This window comes from Mustela putorius, unplaced genomic scaffold, assembly GCF_011764305.1.
Source record: "Mustela putorius furo isolate JIRA1106 unplaced genomic scaffold, ASM1176430v1.1 tig00537350_pilon_pilon_pilon, whole genome shotgun sequence".
Classification (NCBI taxonomy): Eukaryota; Metazoa; Chordata; class Mammalia; order Carnivora; family Mustelidae; genus Mustela; species Mustela putorius.
Genome location: NW_025422471.1, coordinates 21,464,023 through 21,488,852, shown reverse-complemented (window position 1 = coordinate 21,488,852; position 24,830 = coordinate 21,464,023). Strand labels below are relative to the sequence as shown.

General features: G+C 36.6%; 1 protein-coding gene across 1 annotated transcript in view; it reads left to right on the top strand.

Moving 5' to 3' along the window:
• Positions 1-24,830, top strand: part of MSH3 (mutS homolog 3) — a 180,670-nt gene that overhangs the window by 85,083 nt on the left and 70,757 nt on the right. The window contains 3 exon segments of the mRNA XM_045074386.1: positions 8,148-8,280; positions 22,269-22,456; positions 23,213-23,381. Of these exon segments, the coding sequence (XP_044930321.1) occupies positions 8,148-8,280; positions 22,269-22,456; positions 23,213-23,381 (490 nt within the window).

Genomic DNA, 24,830 nt, shown 5'->3' with positions numbered 1-24,830 from the left:
TCCTACTGTCAAGGAGTTTCTAATCTAATTTGGTCCAGGTATAATCTAGTGAGCAGGAGATGCAGATAGGGAAAGCTTTCGTACCTAAGATAAAATTCTTACCCGTTACATGCTGTATAGCTCAGTAGCACAATTAGAGCAAATGAAGAATACTTTTTAAATTCAAATTAATTTTTAGAAAACTTTAAATAGTATTAAGCATATTAAAGTAGAATTAAGCATGCTAAGGTTATTCTTGGTATTTAAATCACATAAATCATTGAAATTAGCAAAACTGAAAATTGTTGGTGTTAGGAAATAGATCCCTGACTATTGATTACATTTTTGTGTAATTTTTCTAAAGCACTAAGTACATTCTAGTGATAGTTCATTCTCTTGAATAATTAAATGACTTTTATTTTAGTAAACTCATATGTTTGGAGTATTAATGATTTATTTCTAATTCATAACTCTGGCCTAAATAACAGAGTAATAAAATGTTATGTATTTCTTCCCTGTACCATTTAATTTGTATTAACAGAACTAAATACCATTTTAAACTCTCCAGAACTTGTTGCCCTGAACTACATCAGGAGGCCCTCTTTATTCTTTGTGGTTTGCCATGTGCCATGAACCTGCCAACACAGTGTTCACCTTTGGTGACTGTGGTTTTCCTCAGCCCAGTGAGACACAGTCCTGCTCACAGATAGGAATGAAGAGCGGTAGGTGGTGCCTAGCTGAGAACCAAGATTGGTTGGTGTTGCCCCTGCCTCTCGCCGCATGAATGTATGAGCAGAAACTGATGCTGCCAAGAAAAAAGTGACCCCAAGAACCCCTTACCCAAGCGTCTGCCCTGACTTAGTGCCTATGGAGGAGCCAGTGTCTCTTGGCTTAGATACAGGAGTCTGCCGCTGGCCTCTGCTTTGTTCTGTAGTAAGCAGGCCTCCAGGGAAGTCTAAACTGGTTCGAGTGACCAGCAGGAAAGGGCAGCTTTCCTTTGTGCTGAGGAGAAGATATGCAGGAGAGAGTGAGAAGGGAGAGTTGGAGATCTTTTCCTTCTTGGCTCTTCAGTTTTGTTTTTCTCTCTTTGCGCCCTTACCGGTGGGAATTTTCAGAATACATTGCCTCAAAATGCTGTGGGAGGACTTCATTTCCTGTGGCTATAATGTCATTAAAAATACTTCCCTATCTGAAATAACTAGATATGCTGTATAAAGCATAAAACATCATTTTCGGACATAGCCAATCTTAATAAATAATAATAGTGATAAGGGAAAAACTGAGGGAACAGATTAAAGAAGAAGCTGGAAATGGGAATTGTTTTTTTTTTTTTTTAAACATATAATGTATTATTAGCCCCAGGGGTACAGGTCTGTGAATCATTAAGCTTACACACTTCACAGCACTCACCATAGCACATACCCTCCCCAATGTCCATAACCCAACCACCCTCTCCCTACCCCCTTCCCCCCAGCAACCTTCAGTTTGTTTTGTGAGATTAAGAGTCTCTTAAGATTTGTCTCACTCCCCATCCCATCTTGTTTCACTTTTTCCTTCCCTACCCCCAAGCCCCCTACTCAGCCTCTCAAATTCCTCATATCAGGGAGATCATATGATAATTGTTTTTCTCTGATTTTTTACTTATTTTGCTCAGCATAATACCCTCTGGTAATGGGAGTTGATTTTGCTGCTGCTGTTGCCCCCCTAGGCCTCTGCAGACATCAGTAATCAAAAAGATTGGGTTTTTAAAAGCCTTGTGGGGAACTGGAGTAAGGGCTTTGTGTCTAAGTTAGGGAGCCTGTAGTAATGTGAGACCCTCAAAGGATCATAATGTCACTAAAGAGAGGGAAGAAGGAAATAACGTTTGTTTTGGCATATAGTCTTTACGGAGGGGAAATTTGCCAAGAATTCTCAACCCCAGTCTCACTCTCACTCAGGTTTCCTATTCCAATTTGTACTATCTGTGTGGTCTGACAATTTCCAACTTGTGAAAGTTGTTTTGAGTGGTCCCATGCCTCAGGGTTCCTAGCAGAAGCAAACGCAGACCCTCCCTGAAGGAATATACCCTCAGTCCATGCCTCCTAGGAATCCCAAAGAGAGAGCTCTACCATAAGCTCACAGACCACAATTGCAAAAGACAAGGAAACAAAGAACTATGAATATGAGCAGAAATTATAAACAGCGGAATTAGAATCACAAGACCTTCAGATAATGAGATTATGAGGATAGATATAAAAAGTTAGAGGAAGTTAAAGTTAAAAGAAATACAGAAAAGATGAAAAATATGAGCATAAAACAAAAATGCCATCAAAGGAGAGTAGGTTGTTTTTTAAAAAGAACCACATAGAACTTTTAGAAATGGTGGGTTACACAGGAATAGGTGCAATAACTGTAATACAGGGTAATATCTGAGGAAATTTCTGGAGTATAGCACAGAGAGACAGTACAATAAAGAATATAAGAAATTGAAAGACAAAAACGAATTAGGTGGTCTAGCATAATCCTCATCAGATTTCCAGAGGAAAATTAGAATAGGGAGAGAGATAGTATTCAAAGAGATTGCTCTTTGACAGTCCTTTATTAGGAGGAGAATTTCTCATATTTCATGAATGATATGAATCCTTAGGTTTAGGAAGCACAGTGGATTCAAAGCTTGAGAACACATGAGAAATCCACACTTCCCTAAATCACATGGAAACTGTATGCCAGCCACTACAGTCAGATATAAAAAAAATTACAGAGAGCAGAGAGCAAAGGAAGACCCCTGTAATGCCCTAAAAATTACATAACTGATTTGGTTTCTAATTTCCCCACCTGTTCTCTGCTTCGTTTGCTTTCTTTCAGTGATTTCTTTTGGATTTATTGAGTTGTTTTTTGTTTTTATTTTTCATTTAACTCCTCCTTTCCCTGCCCAAAGCATCATAGTTTGTATGTCTGTTCCTGTTTTCTCTTGTTTCTGTTGATTCTTACTCATCTAGTTGCTTTTTATGGTTGATTATCTTTGCGTACTGGTTATATTCTTTGGAGATTTATTTTAAGAATAATGTGAGGGCTAGGATGAAGTTGCTTTCTCTATTAGTTTGGTTCTGCCACGTTCTTGGGGGGCATGACCATGCTGGACTCATTTTAATTCAGCTCGGCATTTGGTATGTTTTAGGTTATCCAAATGAGGCTAACCCATGCTGCAAGTTCATCTTTACTGTGAGTCTAGCTCATTGTTCAGCAGGTCTCTTTAGTGTAGAAGTGGCTTTGACGGCTGGATTTCTCCTCTAGGTTCTTGTTGTCTTTTAGATTTTGGTATATTCATTCCTTACCATTTTGTTAGTTCTTTGATACTTTTAAGAACATGTTTTTCTATTTCATTTGGCTTTTAAATTCTCCTCATTAGAATAATATTATTATTACAATAATAATCTGAAATTAGAATTAGAATTAATCTCATTAGAATGATAATCTGAAAGTACTGGTTCTCACCATTACCAAAAGCAAAAATCATATTACGCTCTTTTCAAAGACTCAAGTTGATGTTCTAAACTGGTAATGGAGGGTAGCTGTCAGAAAATTTGTTCTGTTTAATATTCCAAAAAGGTTGAATTGTTGTCTGTTCCTAAAATAATGTGTCACTAGAATAGGAGTAATAAAAATCCTTAAAAGCTTGTTGGGTGATGTATAATTAGCAACAAGGTACATATTCAGAATAGCTCCTTAGAATGTATTTTGTAAATAAATAAAATAATGATATTTGTGGATGACTCATAGCGCATCTCTTTACTCAAGCTATTCCTTCTTCCTCCTCCTTCCTTGCCTTATCTAATCTGTCACAACTCTTGTTAACTTGATCTCCTTAATATCTCTTCAGACTCTGTGCCTTTTCATCCCTCTGTCCTTTACCCAAGTTCAGATTGTCAACATCCCTCCGCTGGAGTCTTCCTTCCACTGTCCTCTGTCCTTTGAAATGTAACCCATTGGGTCCCATTCTCAGGAGAAAGTCCCAGCTCCTGTGTGGTCCACATCCCTCTCATGGCCGTTCGCTGCTTGGCTGCCTAGCTCCTGCTGTCACACTCTCACACTTTCAGCCTCCATCTCGCCATTCATTTTCCTATGCTACTTCTACATTTGGTTCTTTTGTAAGCACTTGGTAATTGTTATTAATCATTAGATGAATGACACAGTATTCTCATATGAGACAGATGAATGAGTGAATGATGTGTATGATGCTAGGGAGATCCAAGTAGTCACAGGCACTCTCATGTTTCTGTTAGAGAGCTGTGTAAGTAGTTAGTTGAGCCATATTTCATGGCCAGCATGGTAATGTCTGAACTTAATTTACTCATTTTATATCGCCTGTCTTTAGAGTAAACTTTTCAGGGAAAAGTCAGAACAAACACAACAAAACACCACCTCCCCTCAGTAGTTTGTATTTTATCGGTTCCTGCCCCCTGTCCCACCCAGGTAACCTTATGTTAGGATTGTAGAGGCATCTCCACAAATAGCATCCACAAGGTTCAGACTTCATCACATGTCCCTACAATGCAACAGCTATAGATTACGTGCTGTGTTTCTGAGTGACAGCCACACACAACAGATACTGGCGTCATCACCCAGTTCTTTAAATGTGAAGGACTCCAGTGACACCCACTTTTAGTCCTTGGGTCTTTTGGTGGTAAAGAAGAATCTTTGTCATCAAAGGACCTCAAGTCCATTGTTTTTTGTCATATAGAATGAAATGACTCAAGTGTCTTCCTTTCATTTGTTTGGGATGTGTCATGCTGTAAAATCAACTATAGAATACTATAGGGCATCTTGACACAAATTCTTTTATCATCTTCTAGTTGACAGTGCTGCTTTTTTTTTTGGACAATGCTACTTCTTGTTTTGTTGACTGTCAAGATCACTAAATCTCTCATTGATTGCACCAAAACATTTTTTCTCTATTTTGGTAATCTGACGTACTGTTTTATTAGAGTTATTTGGCAAGTCTTGTTACTCCTGCCAAGTAAAGAACAGTTCCAAGATATGCAAACTTAAAAACAAAAAAAACTTGATTAGAAGTCATTTTAGTAATTTGCATTCTGATCTGCAGATAGGAGATAAAAGTAGAATTGTAGCTCCCCCAGTGGTGAGAAGTTTGTAGTAATCAGTGCTGCACACCCTTTCAATCTCTTCCTGCCTGTTTTAAACAGCGGTAATGCGGTAATGCGTTTGGTCATTCTCAGTGCAGCCTTCTAATCCATCTCCTGCTGTTCTTTGTGGTATCTACCAAACAGATTGTATAAGCAAATAAAGATCACCATTAACAGTTAATCTGGACTAAGTAGTTACTGTGTACCAGGCACTGTACTGTTTACCATGCATTATTTCATTGCATTCTTGTACAGCTCTGAGTTAGAGGCCATTATTATTATTCCCATTTTATAGATGGAGAAACTAGGGCAAGACTAAATAACTGGTAAATGGTAGAGGCTGGATTTGAACTGAGGTCAGCTGCCCAGATTTTTAACTTCTGAGCCATTACCTCCCTAACCAGTGAAGGCCGGGTTAAAACCAAAATGATTCATAGTAAATATGCTTTTGTCTGTACTGTCATTAGGCTAAAATAAAAAGCCAGTACCTTTCCAGATTGCAGACCAACTTAGCACAACCTTTTTCATCTCTTTCTAAGAAATTTATAGTTTTATGTCTATTTTTTAAAAAATCTTCTGGAAGATTTCATAAATATGACTTGGGCTTTTATTAACCTCTTTTGCTTTTATCTTTCCGTATCTCCAACAACCTTTATAATTTTTGAGAGAGCAGCTATCTTTGTAGGCTGTCTTATACATTCACAGATGGTATTATTTTATCTGTCCTCATACCATCTGTAGCATCAACCTAGTCTGTTCCAATTGGTGTTATCTTTCATTTATGCAGGAGTGAGTTATTAAAATAAAACTTTATATTTGTATAGCATTTTGGGTAAACGTTAGGGTAAAACATTGATTTATTTTATCACAACAATCCTATGCGAAGAAAATTTAATTTTTTATTTTTTTCACCTCATCTTGATTTACTTTATATGTAGTCTTTGGAATTGAGCTGAATTGAATTCAAGAACTACTTATTGAACATATATTGTCATCCCAGAACTGTGGGAATAAAGAAATGATTCCTGTTCTCATTGAGCTTACAGCCCAGCAGAAAAGACAGAGAACTAAATACAATTACGATTTCCACTATGGAAAGACAGTAGAGGGTTGTGTGGAAAAGGATGATCGAGGATTAAATCTGGTCTGGTGAGTCTAAAAAGCCCTTTCAGAAGAAGGGTAAGTAGGAGTTTGCCAAACAAAGTGGAGCTGGTAGGTAGTAGAAAAGAGGACGAGAGTCTTCAAGGCAGAGTAAGCAGCAAATGAGGAGGCCCTGATGTCAGAGAACTTGGAGTGACCAAAACATGCAACAGGTTCAGTTTAACTGAAAGTTACAGTGAGAGGAAGAGAGTGGCAGCAGCCTGAATTGAGACTTGAGAGGTAAGCAGGAACAAGTTGTCTTCTGGGTCAATGAAGGAATCTGGATTTGCATGTAAGATTATTGGCAAGTCGTTGGATTGGTGAAAGCAGAGGTATGGTTGGAAAACCACTCAGGCTACAATGTGGAGACTGGAATAGAAGTGGATGGAGGAAAAGTTAGGAAGCTCTCTTTGTAGTCTGTGTGAGAAACAATTTTTACTTAAACTAGTGTAACGATAGTAGAGATGGAAAGAAATGGATTGATTTAAGAGGCCACCCCACCAAGAATGGGGGAAACAGTGTGTCTGTCTACAGAGCTCGGATGTGTTCTACTGTGTCATGCTGAACCAGATACCTGTTCTACATAGTAGAGTATGAGCCAGAGAAAAATGGGTTAGAAATGAAACCAAGTTAGTATGCATGTTGTAAACAGGCATAACCTCACAGAGTAGTTGGAAGGATAATAAAGAGAAAAGCTCTCAATTAATTAGGAAGCTCTCAATTTAATGGTCATCTAGGCAGGATTCTGAGGACACTGATGGTATGGTACCAACAGAACTTTGTTAGACAAACATGTATTCAGAAGGTCATGTTTCCCTTTGGCCCAAAGTGTCAGTTCATTCTTTGATTTTTTGCTTGCTTGCTCATTTGTTCATTTAAAAAAAATTTACTGAGTGCTCATCATCTACTAGGTATGCTTACTTATCTCAGTCTTTAATACGTTATGGCCATCATACCTACCTTTGGCATTTATAGGTGCTAGATGGGCCACATCCCATTTAGGGCACATTTAGTCAATCAGGTTTCTATTTTAAGTTGACAGCCTCACCGTTTTCTCCCAGGTGGCCCATACTGCATCTCTGGTCTGCCCTGGTCTCCTGGTCTTATCTTCTGTACTCTCTGTTACTGCTTCCAGTCTTAGCTCAGGCTCGGTATGCCTCATCCCATTTCAGTCAAACAGGTGGTCAGTTCAGCCACCACCACCAAATCTTCTATCAAAGTGGTTGGCTGAATGAATTGGTTTTTGAATGATATGATTAGTCATTTCAGTCAGACTAGAAAACTCAGTTGCCCATTGTGAACCTATTCTATTAGCCAAGGTCAAACAAGCAGTTGTAGCAAATAAATCCTGTTTCAGTGACTTAAGTACAACAAAAGTTTATTTCTTGCTAATATAAAGTCCAGCTGGTAGCAAATATGGGAGTGATGGATTTTCTGCTCCACTAACAGATCCAGGCTAAGATAGTCTTCCATGTGGCTTCCAAGATTGTTCTGAGCCCAACATCTGCTGAGGGAAGAGCAATGTGAAAGATCACACAGGATGATTTTATGGGCCTGAGCCAGAAGTGGCTTAATTGTTCCTGGTTACATTTTATTGTCTACAACTTGGGTACAGGACCTTGCCTAATTGCAGAGGGAAACTGGAAAATGTCATCTGTGTGTTTGCCCAGGGGGAATGGAAAAGCTAAGAGGCAGTTTCTGCTGCACCTAGCTAATGACTTCCCTTGTATGGTACCTGCTCTTTGATTCAAATGATAGGGATTAGGAAGGGCCAGAGGCATGGAGGAGGAGTCCCTTACTGTTTTTCTAAGTAGCTATTGTCACGGTGCTGGGCATAAAAGTGGGAAATGTCTGTGTTCCGAGTTGCTAACATATCTTATAATTGTTACTACTCTGTTCTCACAGGGAGATAAATGCTCGACTAGATGCTGTATCTGAAGTGCTCCATTCAGAATCCAGTGTGTTTGGTCAGATAGAAAATCATCTGCGTAAACTGCCTGATATAGAGAGAGGACTCTGTAGCATTTATCACAAAAAAGTAAGTGTGATAGAAATCAGATATAGTAAAACTGATAATGTTCTTCAACATGAGGACACCAGATGGTAAAGGAAAACATCTCAGAGATTTATCTTGTTATTATTTTGTGAAATCTTGTGAATAACCTGAGAGAATTCTTAGAACATTTAATGGCACAAATTAAAGTTATTTCAATTTTTGCATTGTAAAAAGTAAAATTTGCGCATTTCTGTTAACTACAGCAACACATAGAGGTCCTTCTATTATAATTCAGGATATTCTCATATTTCATTCTCAAAATGTGGACCATCATCAAAATAGGAAATTTCTTAGACTGGACATTTTTTAAAGAAAGATTAATTATTTGAGAGAGAGAATGAGTGCGGGCCTGCACATGCACCCCCTCCCCAGGGAGTGTGAGGTGAGGGGGTAGGGGAGAGAGAATCCAAAGCAGACTCTGCTAAACACAGAGTGGGAAGTGGGACTTGATCCCATGATCCTAAGGTCACAACCTGAGCTGAAACCAAGAATCCATCACTTAATCAACTGTGCCACTGAGGCACCCCTAAACTAGCCATTTTAAAAAAGAGATGCCTTCTTTCTTTTGACCCCAGGACAACTTCTTATTTGAGTTATCTAAAGGAAAAATCTGCTTATATATCTGTGGTGGTAATCAATATGCAAATGAGTTTGGGTATGGAAGCTAAGTAAAAAGCATTATTTTGATTTTTATCTCTTAAGCTTTGCAATTTGTCATAACAATAACAAGAGAGGATTTTCCCATGAGGCTAGCAGGAGATTTTTTTTCTGCAAAGATCTTTCTGCAAAGATACAGAAACTTTGCAAATCAGAAACGAGTGGCACAATATACTCAAAGGGCATAATGGGAAAAATCCTCAGCCAAGAATACTTTGTCCAGCAAGGCTATCATTCAGAATAGGAGAGATAGTTTCCCAGACGAACAAAAACTAAAAGGAGTTCATGGCCACTAAACCAGCATTGTAAGAAATATTAAAGGGAAAGTTGAGTGTAAAGAAGAGACCAAAGATAAAGTATAAAGGTAGGAAATCCAAAAGCAGTAAAAATGAATATTTCTGTAAAAAATCAGTCAAGGAACTCACACAAAAAGGATATAAATTATAATAACATATACCTAAAACATGGGGAGAAGAGGAGAAAAGAATGGGTTCAAACTTAAACAACCATCAACTTAATAGAGACTGCTACGTGCAGAAGAGGTTATATACAAACCCAATGGTAACCATATATTAAAAATCACTGGTAGAGTAAAGAATAAAGAGAAAGACTTGTAAAGAATAAATGTATCACCAAAGAAAATCAATAAAACATGAAAGAGAGAAAGACAAGAAAGGATCAGAGAAAGTCTTCAGAAACAACCACAAAACAAGTAATAAAATGGCAATAAATACATATCTGTCAGTAATTATTTTGAATATAAATGGACTAAATAAACAAAAGACATAGGGTGACAGAATGAATAAAAAAAAAAAAAAAACAAGACCCATCTATACGCTGCCTGCAAGAGACTCAGCTAATATCACCCTTAATGGAGAAAAACTAAGAATAAAATAAGGAATAAGACAAGGATGTCCACTCTCATCGCATTTATTCACCATAGTACTGGACGTCCTAGCGACAACAGTCAGACAAGGGAAAGAAATAAAATGCATCCAAAATGGTAAGGAAAAAGTAAAACTTTTAACTATTTGCAGATGACATGATACTCCATACTGAAAACCCAAAAGACTCTACCAAAAAACTTCTAGAACTGATAAACTGAGTCAAGTCCCATGATAAAAAATCAGTGTACAGAAATCTGTTGCATTTGTGTATATCAATAATGAGGCAGAAGAAAGAGAAATTAAGAAAACAATCCCATTTACAATTGCACCAAAAATAAATAATATGACACCAAGAAATAAACCTAACCAAAGATGTGAAACACCTATACTCTGAAAACTAAGAAACACTGATGAAATGTCCATCGACTGATGAATTGGTAAAGAAGATGTGATACACACACACACACACACAATGGAGGTGTGTGTGTGTGTATGTGAGAGAAAGAGACAGTGGAATATTAGTCGGCCATAAAAATGAACAAAATCTTGTCATTTGTTATGTTGTTGATGGTGCTTTAGAGAATATTATGCTAAATGAGTAAAGTCAGAAAAGACAAATACCAGATGATTTCACTCATGTAGAATTTAGGAAGCAAAACAAATGAACATAGGGGAAAACAAAAGAGTGAGCGAACCATGAAAGATTTTTTTTTTTTTAAGATTTTATTTATTTATGTGACAGAAAGAGATCACAAGTAGGCAGAGAGGCAGGCAGAGAGAGAGGAGGAAGTAGGCTCCCTGCTGAGCAGAGAGGCGGAGGCGGGGCTCTATCCCAATCATGACCTGAGCCGAAGGCAGAGGCCTTAACCCACTAAGCCACCCAGGCGCCCCAAAAGACTTTTTAAAAAATATATATATTTATTTATTTGAGAGAGAGCGAGCACAAGTGGTTTGCCAGGGGCAAAGGAGAGGGAAGAGGCAGACTCTCCGCTGAGCACAGAGCTTGATGTGGGACTTGATCCCAGAACCCTGAGTTCATGACCTGGGTTGAAGGCAGACACTCAAGTGAATGAGCCATGCAGGTGCATCAGGGAGACTCTTAATTATAGAGAGCAAACTGTTGTTTATGAAAGAGGAGGTGGGTGGAGGGAATGGGTGATAGAGATGAAGGAATACACTTGTGATGAGTACTGGGTATTGTGTATAGGTATTGAGTCACTGAATTGTGTACCCAAAGCTGGTAGTACATTGTATGTTTACAAGCTGGGGTTTAAATGAAAGCTTAAAAAAAAAAAAGATGAGAGATATATTGGAATATTACAAAATGGAGTATTACTGAGCCCTGAAAAGAAAGAGATCTTGGCGTTTTTGACAACATGAGTAGACCTAGAAGGTATAATGCTCAGTGGAATGAATCAGAGAAAGACAGATACCATATGATTCCACTTAGACATGGAATACAACAAACAAATAGGAGCAAATCAATAAGGAAAGTGTGGTGTATATATACAGTATTATTCAGCGATAAAAATAAAAAAGTATGAGATCTTGCCATTTGCAAGACATCAGTGGACCCAAAGTGTATTATGCAATTGCAGGGTCATAGGGTAGTGCACTACTGGGTATTTACCCCAAAGATACAGATGTAGTGGAAAGAAGGGCCATCTACACCAATGTTCATAGCAGCAGTGGCCACAGTCACTATACTATGGAAAGAGCCAAGATGCCCTTCAACGGACAAATGGATAAAGAAGATATGGTCCATATATACAATGGAATATTATGCCTCCATCAGAAAGGATGAATACCCAACTTTTTTATCAACATGGATGGGACTGGAGGAGATTATGCTGATTGAAATAAGTCAAGCAGAGAGAGTCAATTATCATATGGTTTCACTACTTGTGGAGCATAAGGAATAACATGGAGGACATTAGGAGAAGGAAAGGAAAAGCAAATTGGGGGAAATTGGAGGGGGAGACAAACCATGAGAGATCGTACACCCTGAGAAACAAACTGAGGGTTTTGAAGGAGAGTGGGGTGGGAGGGTATTAAGGAGGGCACATATTGCATGGAACTCTGGGTGTGGTGCATAAACAATGAATCTTGGAACAGTGAAAAAATAAAATAAAAAAAAGAAATTTTAAAAAGTGTATTATACTATGTGAAATAAGTCAGTCTGAGAAAAGTAAAGCAAATGAACAAACAAAAAAAGCAGAATCAGACATGTGAAAAGAGAACAAACTGATGGTTGCCGGAAGGAAGAAGGTGGGGGGATGGACAAAATGGATAAAAGGGAGTGAGAGGTGCATGCTTCCTGTTATGGGAATAAAATGTACTGCATAGGGAATACAGTAACTAATATTGTAATGACATCGTGACAGATGGTTGCTTCCCTTATGGTGAGTGAGCATGATGTAGAGAGTTGTCAAATTGCTATGTTATACACCTAAAACTAATGTAACAATGTGTGTCAACTCAAAAATTAAAATTAAAAAATAAAACTTCCAACAACAACAAAAACACAGATGACAGTAATTGAAGACAACACCAAGAAATGGAAAGACAGTCTATGCTTCAGTATTTGAAAGAACAAATATTGTTCAAATGTCTTTACTACCCTGAGCAATCTACAAATTTAATGGAATCCCATGAAAGTACCAACAGGTTTTTATTCACAGAACTAGAACAAATAACCCTAAAATCTGTGTGGAACCTCAGAAAACCTGAAGTAGCTAAAGCAATCTTAAAAAAAAGAAAAGTAAAGCTGGATGCATCACAATTCTGAATTTTAAGTTTTATTACAAAGCTGTAGAATCAAAATAGTATGGTACTGGCATAAAAATAGATGCATAGATCAATGGAACAGAAGAGAAAATACCGAAACAAACCCACAATTAAATGGTCACTGAACCTTCAACAAACCAGGAAAGAATATCCGATGGGAAAAAGACAATATTGGAGTGCCTGGGTGGCACAGTTGGATAAGTGTCTAAGTCTTGGTTTCACCTCAGGTCATGAACTCATGGGTCCTGAGATCAAGCCAGGGTTATCAGGCTCTTCACTCAGTGGGGAGTCTGCTTAAGATTCTGTCCTTCTCCCTCTGCTCCTACCCCCACTTGCACTCACTCACTCTTAGAAATAAATACAAAAATCTTAAAAAAAAAAAAGAAAAAGAAAAAGAAATTGGACCACTTTCTTATAGCATACACAGAAATAAGTTCAAAATGGATTAAAGACCTAAATATGAGACCTGAAGCCATAAAAATCCTAGAAGAGTACACGGGCAATAACTTTTTTTGACATCAGCTGTAGCAACGTCTTTCTAGATAATGTTTCCTGAGGCAAGGGAAATAAAAGCAAAAATAAATGATTGGGACTACATCAAAGTAAAAAGCTTCTGCACAGTGCAGGAAACAGTCAACAAAACTAAAAGGCAACCATTGGAATAGGAGAAGATAAATGACATATCCGATAAAGGGTTAATATTGAAAATATGTAAAGAATTATATAGCTCAATACCTAAAACCCAAATAATGCAATTAAAAAGTAGGCAGAAGACATCAACAGACATTTCTCCAAAGAAGACATCCAGATGGCTAACAGACACATGAAAAGATGCTGATTATCACTTATCAGGGACATGCAAATCAAAACTACAGTAAATATTACGTCACACCTGTGAGAATGGATAAAATCAATAATATGAGAAACAACAGGTATCAGCAAGGATGTGGAGAAAAAGGAACCCTCTTACACTTTTGAAGCAAATGCAAAGCGATACAACCATTGTGAAAAACACTTTGGGGATCCCTCAGAAAGTTAAAACCACCCTATGATCCAGCAGTTGTACTACTGGGTATGTACCCAAAGAATACAAGAATGCTAATTCAAAGGGATACATAGACCCTTTTGTCTGGTCTGTTACAGCATTATTTATGATAGCCAAATTATGGAAACAGCCCAGGTGTCTGTCGATTGATGAATGGATAAGGAAAAGGTGGTGTATGTATATACATACATATGTACACACACACACACACACACACACACACAGTGGAATTCAGCCATAAAAAATAATGAAATCATATCATTTGCTATGACATGGATGAAGCAAAAGATTATAATACTAAGCGAAATAAGTGAGGAAAACAAATACCATGATTTCACTCAGGTGGAATTTAAGAAACAAAACAGGGGCACCTGGGTGGCTCAGTGGGTTAAAGCCTCTGCCTTCCACTCCCGTCATGATCCCAGGATCCTGGGATCGAGCCCCGCATCGGGCTCTCTGCTCAGCAGGGAGCCTGCTTCCTCTTCTCTTTCTCTCTGCCTACTTGTGATCTCTGTCTGTCAAATAAATAAATAAAATCTTTAAAAAAAAAAAAAGAAACAAAACAAATAAGCAAAGGGAAAAAATAAGAGAGACACAGATCAAGAAACAGACTCCTAACTATACAGAACAAACTGATGGTTACCAGAGGGGAATTGGGTAGGGGGAAGGGTAAAATAGATGCTTGGGATTCAGGAGTATACTTGTCGTGATGAGCACTGGGTGATATATGGAATTGTTAAACTCAATATTGTATTCCTAAAACTAATGTAACACTTTCTGTTAAGTATACTGGCATTAAAATAAAAGCTTAATTAAAAGTAAATAAGTTAATGCCAATTAAATGAAAAAAAAAACTAAGAGATTTTTCACACTTACAGAAATAATTTATTTTCAAAATATGCTTAGAATTAACCAAAATCAATTAGGTATATTTATATTGTTGATAAGCTTTCTATAGTGTTTTACTGTTGTGTGGGAGTCATTCACATACGTTAGACACTTTGTCCCTTGTAAAAAAAACTTTATGGAATTGAGGAGATACTGTGTTTCTCACCTTCTCACTAAGGGAAGGCTCTATCTCTCAATATAATGCTACCACAGCTTGCATTACCGTGGATAAAATGATGATGCTGAGAAGAGAGATAGTAGCTTGTTAGTCAGGGACAGAATTGGTATTTATACCAGGGTCCTTGACTGGGTTTTTAGTGGATGGATACACTTTGGACATGATCATTTTTGATGTAGTAGTTTTGACTACCATTGTATTTTTTTCCTGGTTATCCTGACATGAGCCATCTTTATTTTCTGCCCAAATGTAAATCCTTGCCAATGTCATAATTTTATTATAGAACAATTTTTATGTGCCCACATTTTAGTTGTGACCAATTTTTCATTAGTCTTTACCTTTTTTAGTCCTTTCTCCCACAAAGTTTTACTGGAACGATAAGTACTGCTTCTGAGAATACTTGCAGTGCCCAAGAGGACTTATGTAACTGCTCCATATGCTTCAGCTAAATTTGAAAACAAAGAATAAGCCAGAACTGGGAAACACTAATCCCTCGGGAAGAATGCATGAGTTGGTTACGGGGTCAGTAAAGTCTTCTGTACTGCTAGTTGGTGCCCTTGTGGTGTTGCTTTGCTGGCGGAAACAGAGCTTGTGCTTATACTATACCACCCTGTTACCTGTGGTCCCACGTACCTGCCATCAACAGCAATCTAGAAGCAGCTAGTCATCTTCTGATATACTGTCAGAAGGTCAGTAATAGCCTAATTCTCTGTCACAGTTCCGGCAACATTTGCCTCACTTCATCTCATCACTAGGCATTTTATCATTGCACATCATCATATGAAGGGTGAGTACAGTATAATGTATTTTGACAGGGAGAAAGAGAGACTACATTCATATAACTTTTATTACAGTATATCATTATAATTGTTCTCCTTGATTATTAGTTATTGTGCACCTCTTACTGTGCCTAGTTTATCAGTTAAACTCTGTCATAGGTGTATGTGTATATGAAAAAGCACCTGTGGGGTTAGGTACTATCTGTGGTTTCAGATACCCATTAGGGGTCTTGGGACATATCCCCTATAGATAAGGGGGGACTAATGTAGTTGAAAGTTTTATGGTTGACACTTCTGAGGTTACAAAATGGATGTCAAACCATTCATTAGCGGGTATCATTGGTCTAGGACCTTACAATCAGTGCTTATTACCCTTCATCAAGGAATAGGTCTCCAAGCAGTCTTCATTGCTTGAAAGTTTTCACTGAAAGTTATTAAAGATTTTTGTTTTTCTCAAGAAAAAAATAGGGACAAAGCTGAGAAAATTATTAATTGCTAAAAGAGCTGAGTCAAAGTACTCGTGGCGTCCACAGAAGCATCTTTCCATGGCGCTATGACTTCTATCAGGCTTCGCTTCCTTTCATTAAAATTTGCTTTGGTGTTTTCTTTTTTCTTTTTTTTTTTTAAAGATTTTATTTATTTATTTGACAGACAGAGATCACAAGTAGGCAGAGAGGCAGGCAGAGAGAGAGAGAGAGAGGGAAGCAGGCTCCCTGCTGAGCAGAGAGCCCGATGTGGGGCTCAATCCCAGGACCCTGAGATCATGACCTGAGCTGAAGGCAGCGGCTTAACCCACTGAGCCACCCAGGCGCCCCTGCTTTGGTGTTTTTAATCCATAAGGTTGTGTATTTACAAAGGTTTAAAAACTGGTGAAAGTCAGAATCTAATTCTTTTTTTAAATTGAGATATAATTGACATGGAGCATTGTATGTATGTATGTCTGTATTGTGATATACCACATAATCAATGGTTTGATCTATGTATATACTGAGAAATAATCCCAATAGGTCTAATTAACATTCATCACTACATAAAGCCTTCCTTTTCTTATGATGAGAACTTTTAAGATCTGCTCTGTTAGCAGTATCCAGACAATGGTGTGGTTTTATTAACTGTGGTTACCATGCTATACATTAAATCTCTGGGACTTATTTATTTTATAATTGGAAGTTTGTACCTGTTGATCATCTTCAACCGCTTCATCCACTTGCCCTCCTTGGCCCATCTCTGGCAACCACACATCTATTCTCTGCATCTATGGGTTTGTCTTTTTTTTTAACTTTTTTTTTTTCGATTTTATATACAATTAAAATTATATGGTATAGAATTGAATTCATTTTTAAAAGTAACTAAGAATGCCTTTTGTTTTAGAGTTTCAAATTGTACTTTAGTGAAGGAACTTATGACTCACACAGAAGTTTTTCCTTATTGCTGCTTTAATGTTTATACAAGTGTGCCTGAAGATTGATTTGAAAAGTGAGGATTAGAAATGACTTGGTAACAGACCAACTTGAGGAAGTCTAAATGCTTTCAACCAAATTTTTATAGATTAGTTAGTTGGCTCTTGGAACACACCGTCAAACACATGTCTGTTCTTTATCATTAATTTACTCTAAATAAGCTTCTGCTGTATGCACCAAATGGTGAGTGATATCCTGGGTATGGACTGTGCCAATTATGTAAAATTCATAAAATGGTTAAGAACACTGTTTGGATGTTGTGGAAGTGGTAAGCCTAGGCCATATGGCTGTGTGGAAAGTGCCACGAAATAGTCACAAATAGGTATTCTCATGTCGATAATAATAGAAGATACCAAGAAGCCCAACTCTGAAACAAAACAAACATTTCTTTATTAGTAAAAGTATTTTACTAATACATGTGTATACATAGTTACATACATGCATATTTATATATATAAAATTAGTATCTTATAGTAAAACTTCACATCCAAGTCTTAGAGAGAACAGTGTTAGTCTTAGAAACCCATATTAACTTTGCTCAAGAACTATTTTGTAAGAAAATGATACATAAGTGCTAAGATGGGTGAGTACATTTAAAGGATTATAGCACTTAGTAAATGTTAGAGGAGACTGTTTCCAGAATTTTGTAGGCGAGAATAATTTCTTGGCCAGACTGGTATAAGCCTAGAGCCACCTTCTCAGTATGGAACCCAGGCTGGAGTTCTTCCAGTCCCATGATGACCTGTTTCCACACTTACGAATGTGTTCTACAGCTCTTCCCCAGAGAAGCTTGCTGTTGGAAATGGGGTTGAAAATGAGTGACTCCAGGAGCTACTACTTCATCCTTCTCTTTAGCTTTCTAGCAGCTCTACTCAGTTTTTTTGTTTAAGAAACTAGAAAGCAACCTGCCTTGGGCACTTAAAACTTGATTACAAAGCACTTTGTTTTTCATTTTGCTTCTGTTGCTGACTTAAATTTTGTATCTGAGGGTGAAAAATCAAACCCTTTTTGGTTTCTCATTATAAGACATTATTATTCAAAAATCGTATTGAAATGTTTACTCTTATTTCTTCACTTCTATTAGAATGTGTGTATTTAATAGTTAACTATTGACAGTTGGCCAAAAAACTTCTGGGCTCCACAATACAAAAATCCAGCTTCCTATATGTATCTTTCCTATCATACAGTGGCCTTTCTGGGGAAGAGATATTTTATGATACACTTCAAATTCAACTTTTATTCAGTTGGACCTAACTTACTTTTTTTTGCATAATTTACTTCATTCTTTTTAGTTAACTCTTTCTAAATATGCCCTTAGCATTAATTCATTTTATATATGCTATTTATTTTTTATTTTATTTTTTCTTAAAGATTTTACTTATTTATTTGCGAGAGGGAGCATGGAGGGAGAAGTAGAATACCCACTGAGCAGAGAGCCAGGTGTGGGATTCAATCCCGTGATCCTAAGATCATGATCTGAGGCCACCTAGGTACCCCTAAATGACTGAGCACCTAGGTACCCCTTTGTATACTACTTTTTTTTTTTTTAAAGATTTTATTTATTTATTTGACAGACAGAGATCACAAGTAGGCAGAGAGGCAGGCGGCGGGGTGGGGGAAGCAGGCTCCCTGCTGAGCAGAGAGCCTGACGTGGGGCCTGATCCCAGGACCCTGGGATCATGACCCGAGCCAAAGGCAGAGGCTTCAATTCACTGAGCCACTCAGGCACCCCTGTATACTATTTATTATGTCTACTTATCATTAACTTATTTTCATCAAATATTCTATTTCATTTTACTTGGTCAAACCTGAACTGATTGCCCTCTATACTAGTTGTATAGCTATTTTCTTTGATTTATTTCTCTTGAATTGAATCTTTGGTTCAATCTTTCTGAATTCTGTGTTTTCCTTTTGGTTTATTACTTCATTCTAATACAGTGCATTTTCTAGAAGCATCCTGAGAAAGGGTATTGGAAGTACAGCTGTCCTCAACTCCCTTTAACAGTGCAGGAGTTAGGGGCATTGACCCTTATACAGTAGAAAATGTATGTATAACTTTTGACTCACCCAAAACTACTAATACCCTGCTGCTGACCTGAAGTTTAATGATAGTCGATTAACATGTTTTATATGAGATAGAGCAAGAGAGCATGATCAGCAGGGAGGGGAAGAAGGCTTTTCATAGCTCTTCAGTTGAGCAGGGACCCCAACACAGGGCTTGATCCCAGGACCCTGGGGTTATGACCTGAGCTGAAGGCAGATGTTTAACTGAACTGAGCCACCCAGAAGCGACCAAGTTTCTGGGAAATTTTCCTGAGTTAGTTGTTGGTTCTTTCTTTTTTGTAGTTCTTTCATTCGAATTGATTGAATTCTGTTCTCTGAGTGTTCCTTTAAAAAAAAAAAAAAGGGGTATCCTGTTCTTGTTTCATGGTTTCATTATTCTCTAACTGAGGATATTGTTTTTTTTAAGTTTATATATTTATTTTTAATGTTTTTATTTAAATTCAATTAATTAACATATAATGTATTTTTTTTTTAGTTTCAGAAGTAGAGTTCAGTGATTCATCAGTCTTACACAATACCCAGTGTTCATTACATCACTTGCCCTCCTTAAAGTCCATCACCCATTTATCCCATCACCCCATTCCCCTCCCCTCCAGGAACCCTAAGTTTCCTATGATTAAGAATCTCTTATGGTTTGTCTCCCTCTTTGATTTTTGTCTTTTTTTAAAAATTTTCCCTCCCTTCCCTTGTAGTCCTATTTTATTTCTTAAAGTCCACATAAGAGTGAGATAATATAATTGTCTTTTCTGTGATTGACTTATTTCACTTAGCATAATACCCTCTAGTTCGATCCACATTCTTGCAAGTGACAAGATATCATTTCTTTGATGGCTGAATAGTATTCCGTTGTATCTGTATACCACATCTTCTTTATCCATTCACCTTTTGATGGGCATCTGGACTCCTTGCATAGTTTGGCCATTGTGAACATTGCTGCTATAAACATTGAGGTGCAGGTGCCCTGTCTGTTCACTGCATTTGTATCATTGGGGTAAAGACTGAGTAGTGCAATTGCTGGATATAGGGTAGGCCTATTTTCAACTTTCTTGAGGAACCTTCATACTGTTTTTCCAGAGTGGCTTCATAAGCTTGCATTCCCACCAAGAGTAATACTGAGTTTTTTTTAAAGACCCTTTCTTCTACATATATAGGCTGTATTCCCTCTAGTATTTATTGATTGATTTTTTTTTAAATTTCATGGTAGAATTTTTCATCAGATGTCTGATCATTTTTAAAGAGTGGAAAGCTGAAATGCTGATAAGAAGGTCTCTAGATGAATATGGCTTGCAAAATATGAGGTGAATTGTACAGTGTACTAGCTGATACATTTTAGGGGTGAATTCCTGCTTTAGTATATTCAAAATTTTCCTCTTGGGCCTGTGAGATTCCCCAAGGACTCTTTTAGCCTCCTGGATGGCTAACAATGTTCTGGGAGCTAGATGGAGGCAACTGGGAGTCTCTGTTTTCTCTTATTTTAATCCCTTGCTTTTGGTGGTATTCTCATTTTTCAGTGTGCCTGAAGATGGTTCGGGTACTCTGTGTTTTTCCTTCTCCAGAGGATAAAATTAGTCTTTTGTTGGATAGGAAAATAGTGGCTGCTCAGTGGCATGGATAGAATATTGAGGGATAATTGCTTCTTAATTCATTTGTAACCAGTCTGTTCTACCTACCCACCCACCCCCAGCTTCCACTTCCAAAGATAATTTTTGTCACTAGTTTTTGAGTCTTTTAGGATTCTTGGTGTAACTCAGGTTGGGTCCTAGTTTTCCTCATAGCCAGCTTAAAATAGTATTTTGGATCTTCTAATTCAGTTACCCCTCATCCATTTACTTTATAGTTTCCAAGATGTTGTTACTATTGTCTTGTCTTCTAGTTATTCTTGAGGTTTTACGCCTTTTTAAACAATCTTGTACTGTAGTTTCAAGATAGTGTGAAATTAGATGTACATGTTCAGCTCATTCTCTTTATCAGATATTCCAAAAGTAAAAATTATTTGTGATCATGTTTAAAAATTGCAAACCTGTGTATAAAGGTATGAAATAAAGAATAAAACATTTTCCTCTGCTTTTCCCCAGAGTACACACCACCCAGAGGTAACTAAAATTAACATGTGTGCCCTTCCAGATATTTTTTATTTATATTTTTATTTATGTGGAACAATGCAATTAATATGAAGAAGCAAAAATGAGATTTTACTGTATAAATACACATATGGTATATAGTATAAACATATGCTATGTGTATTTATTATGTGTTGAAATTATGAAGTTCTGTGTGATCTGTACATCAGTATATATATATATATATATATATATATATATATACAGATGTCTTAAATTTTAGCTGTTTAATACTATCACATTGTATGAGCTTTTCCTAATAAGAGCCCAGTTGTTAAGATACTTGTTTCCTATTCATCTTTTTAATATTATTACCAGTAGTGCTACTATAAACATTCAGATACACATAGTTTTTTACTACTTGCTATAGCTTTTGTTTAATTTTTAAGATGGAATTATTTAGTCAAAAAGCCATATGCACTTTACCTTCAAATAGGTTATGCCTCTACTAATTGTATAAAAAAGTATTTTTTTAATACCCTGTGTGACTTGGCTATTACCAGGTTTTTAAATCTTTGGCATTCTGTTAAATGACAAATGCTATCTTATCATTTTAATTTGCTTGATCTAATTATGTGGGAGGATAATTGTGCTTATTGGACATTTTTTTTTTTAATGAGCTGCATATTCAGTTCACTTAGCCATTATTCTTTGGGTTATTTATCTTTTCCAGGTCAATTTGTAAGAAGAGCTAATTATATGGGAAGAATTTTGCCATTTATTCCTCAAATGTCTTGCAGTTATTTCCCAGAATTGTCCTTTATAATTTTGACATTGCTTACTGCATTTTTGCTATATGGTCAATATATTTTAAAATGAAAAATTATTGAACAAGTATTGGCTTTACTCTCCCCAGTCTTAATTATTTTCTTTAGAGTTTTAAAATGTTATGAAGTATTCGAATTATTGGTTTAACTTTAGTAGGCATCAACAATACTTTATTTCAACTAACTAGTTTATAGAATAAATTAAAATTTTCTTTAATTTTGATTCTAACTTTAAAAAGACCATTACCTAAAAAAGAAATGCCACTAATTGAAAGACTGCTAATTAAACTTCATATTCAAATATCTTGTTATTTAGCAAAAAAACCTTACTTTTTCAGTGTTCTACGCAAGAGTTCTTCTTGATTGTCAAAACCCTGTATCATCTGCAGTCAGAATTTCAAGCATTAATACCTGCTGTTAATTCCCACGTTCGGTCAGACTTGCTGCAGACATCTATTTTAGAAATTCCTGAACTCCTTAGTCCAGTGGAGCGTTACTTAAGGATCCTTAATGAACAAGCTGCCAAGTAAGTTGTAGACCCTTAGATTACTGTCACTGCTGCAAAGGAAGAACTAAGAGATTTGCCATTTGTTATGTGGGTTCATAAGCTTCCCTCATGGTACTGGTAGAAGTTGCACTTGAAATTAGAAATATGATGGGATGCTAAAGGCTGTCCATGATAGCTGGAAGTAACCCTCCGCCATCCAAAACGTAGGCAGTTCATTATCTAGAACCAATACAATACAATACAATACCTAGGACAGATACAATACCAGATGATGAAAAGGTAAAGCCCAGGCAGAGCAAGTAGTAGCAGTTTATTAATTCAAAAGTGGGAGTCAGATGGCATCTTACCCTTATTGCCTAGATGTCCAGCGGTAGTCTGCCTTATATTTAGAAACCTCAGAAGCAAAGTTACCTTTACAAGGTAGTCATTCTACAGTTCATTCCACAAAGACCTCTATATTAAAGGGGGAAAAAAGATAGTATTGACATTCATATTTATTTTCTTCATAGGTGAACAACAGATATTTAATTTTATCTCTCATCTTCACCATGGGAATCGTGAACTTGCAAAATGAAAATGATGTTAGGATAATTTTGTCTATCTTCAAAGAAATTAAGAAACCAACCCATAAATATTTAGTGACAGAGCTGGGATTAGAGCCTTGTTTTCCTGATTCCCAACCCTTTGGTCTTTTCTCATGCTGGGAAAGATAATTGATAACTGGTATAGGTAGCATGCTTCAGTATATGTTTCTGCATTTTTTTCATTTTTTAGGACTGGAAATAAAACCGAATTATTCAAAGACCTTACTGAGTTCCCTTTAATAAAAAAGAGGAAAGATGAAATTCAAGAAGTTACTGACAAGATCCAAATACATTTGCAAGAAATACGAAAAATACTAAAAAATTCTTCTATACAATATGTGACAGTGTCAGGACAAGAGGTAATGTCAAACATACTTTTATCTTGCATCCATTTATCTCAAATAGAAAAGCTATTTTAAAATGTAAACAAAAATCCGAGGAGAGGATGAAAGTTTGTTTTCAGATTTTCTCTTTTATTCCTTGGAAATACGATGTACTACTTTGTGTGGGTAAGAATGATTTTAATAACAGTATTTTATGTGTTTGTTTACTTTCTTGGTAAAATTATGCAACTTGATGTTTTATGTGCTTTAGTATTATTTGTTGAAATTGTATTATAGAAAACATGACTCTTGTAAATAATTACTATAGGATTCATTTCACCTAAATCCAGGAGAAAAGAAGTTAGTCTTTGATCTCTGGCCTGCAGAGAATGAAATGATATGGAGTGAACCACCTGTGTAGGTTGGATCACACAGTGACTGAAACTCAGGGTTTCCTACCAAAGTTGGTAGTATAGCTGCTAGAGAACAAATAGCAAGAAAAAAAACAAACCAAAAAATCGAACTATAATGAAGACCTACAATTAGTGAGTCTTCCATCAGATGATATAAGTGCTGTTCAGAACGTGTTTTTTGGTATGCATACTTCAGTGTAAAGTTTGCTATTATTAATATCTGAGTGAGAATTAGGAAGAAGTATGCTTTTTGAATGTGGTTGTTGTATCCTTTGGTCTTATTCTGAGTCTTAAGGCATGCTACTTATGTATCTTATGTTTAATAAAATATAGAGATCCTAACTGAGGGAATTTGAGAAATTCTACTTCATTAAAATCGCAAATTGGGCAATTTGTGAATAATTTCCATTGGGTGGATGAACTTATTATTCGGGATTTATTTTTGTCATGGGGAAGAGCTTAATTTCAAATAAGATCTTAAAACATTTGCATTACTTTATATATTTAGTCAAAAGATTGCTGATTTGTATAATTATTTGAAATAAGAAACCCTACAGCAGAATATAATCTTTATTAAAATAGTTATCAATCTTGTGCCATTTAATAGACCATAGTATTAAGACTAACTTAATAAGATTGTCAGTCTGTCTTTTGGACTCACATCTTTAGGACTCAGGCAGATGTTTCACAGTGTTTTCCACATAGAAGTCTATATAACAGGAAAATGTTTTGACAGTATTTATACTTAGTTGCTCCCCTCCGCAGCCAAATAGTTAATTGCATCACTTAGTTTCACTATGCAGTCTGGATCTTGCAAAACAAACAAGCGACCTTAGCCCACTATTCCAGGCTATTTATTGAAAATGAGATGCTCAAAACTGCTTAATAACAATAAAAGATATGTAGTGGAAAATTGGTAATCACTGGTATTATAGTAGGGAAACCTGGGTGTCTAAATGTCACTTTTCCCACGTACATGCTGTGTGACCAAGGCCGAATCACCTGTGTTGTGAGACTGCTCCAAAGACCAACTGAGTTAAAATACATGAAAGTTGAGTTTTAATCATAGGTT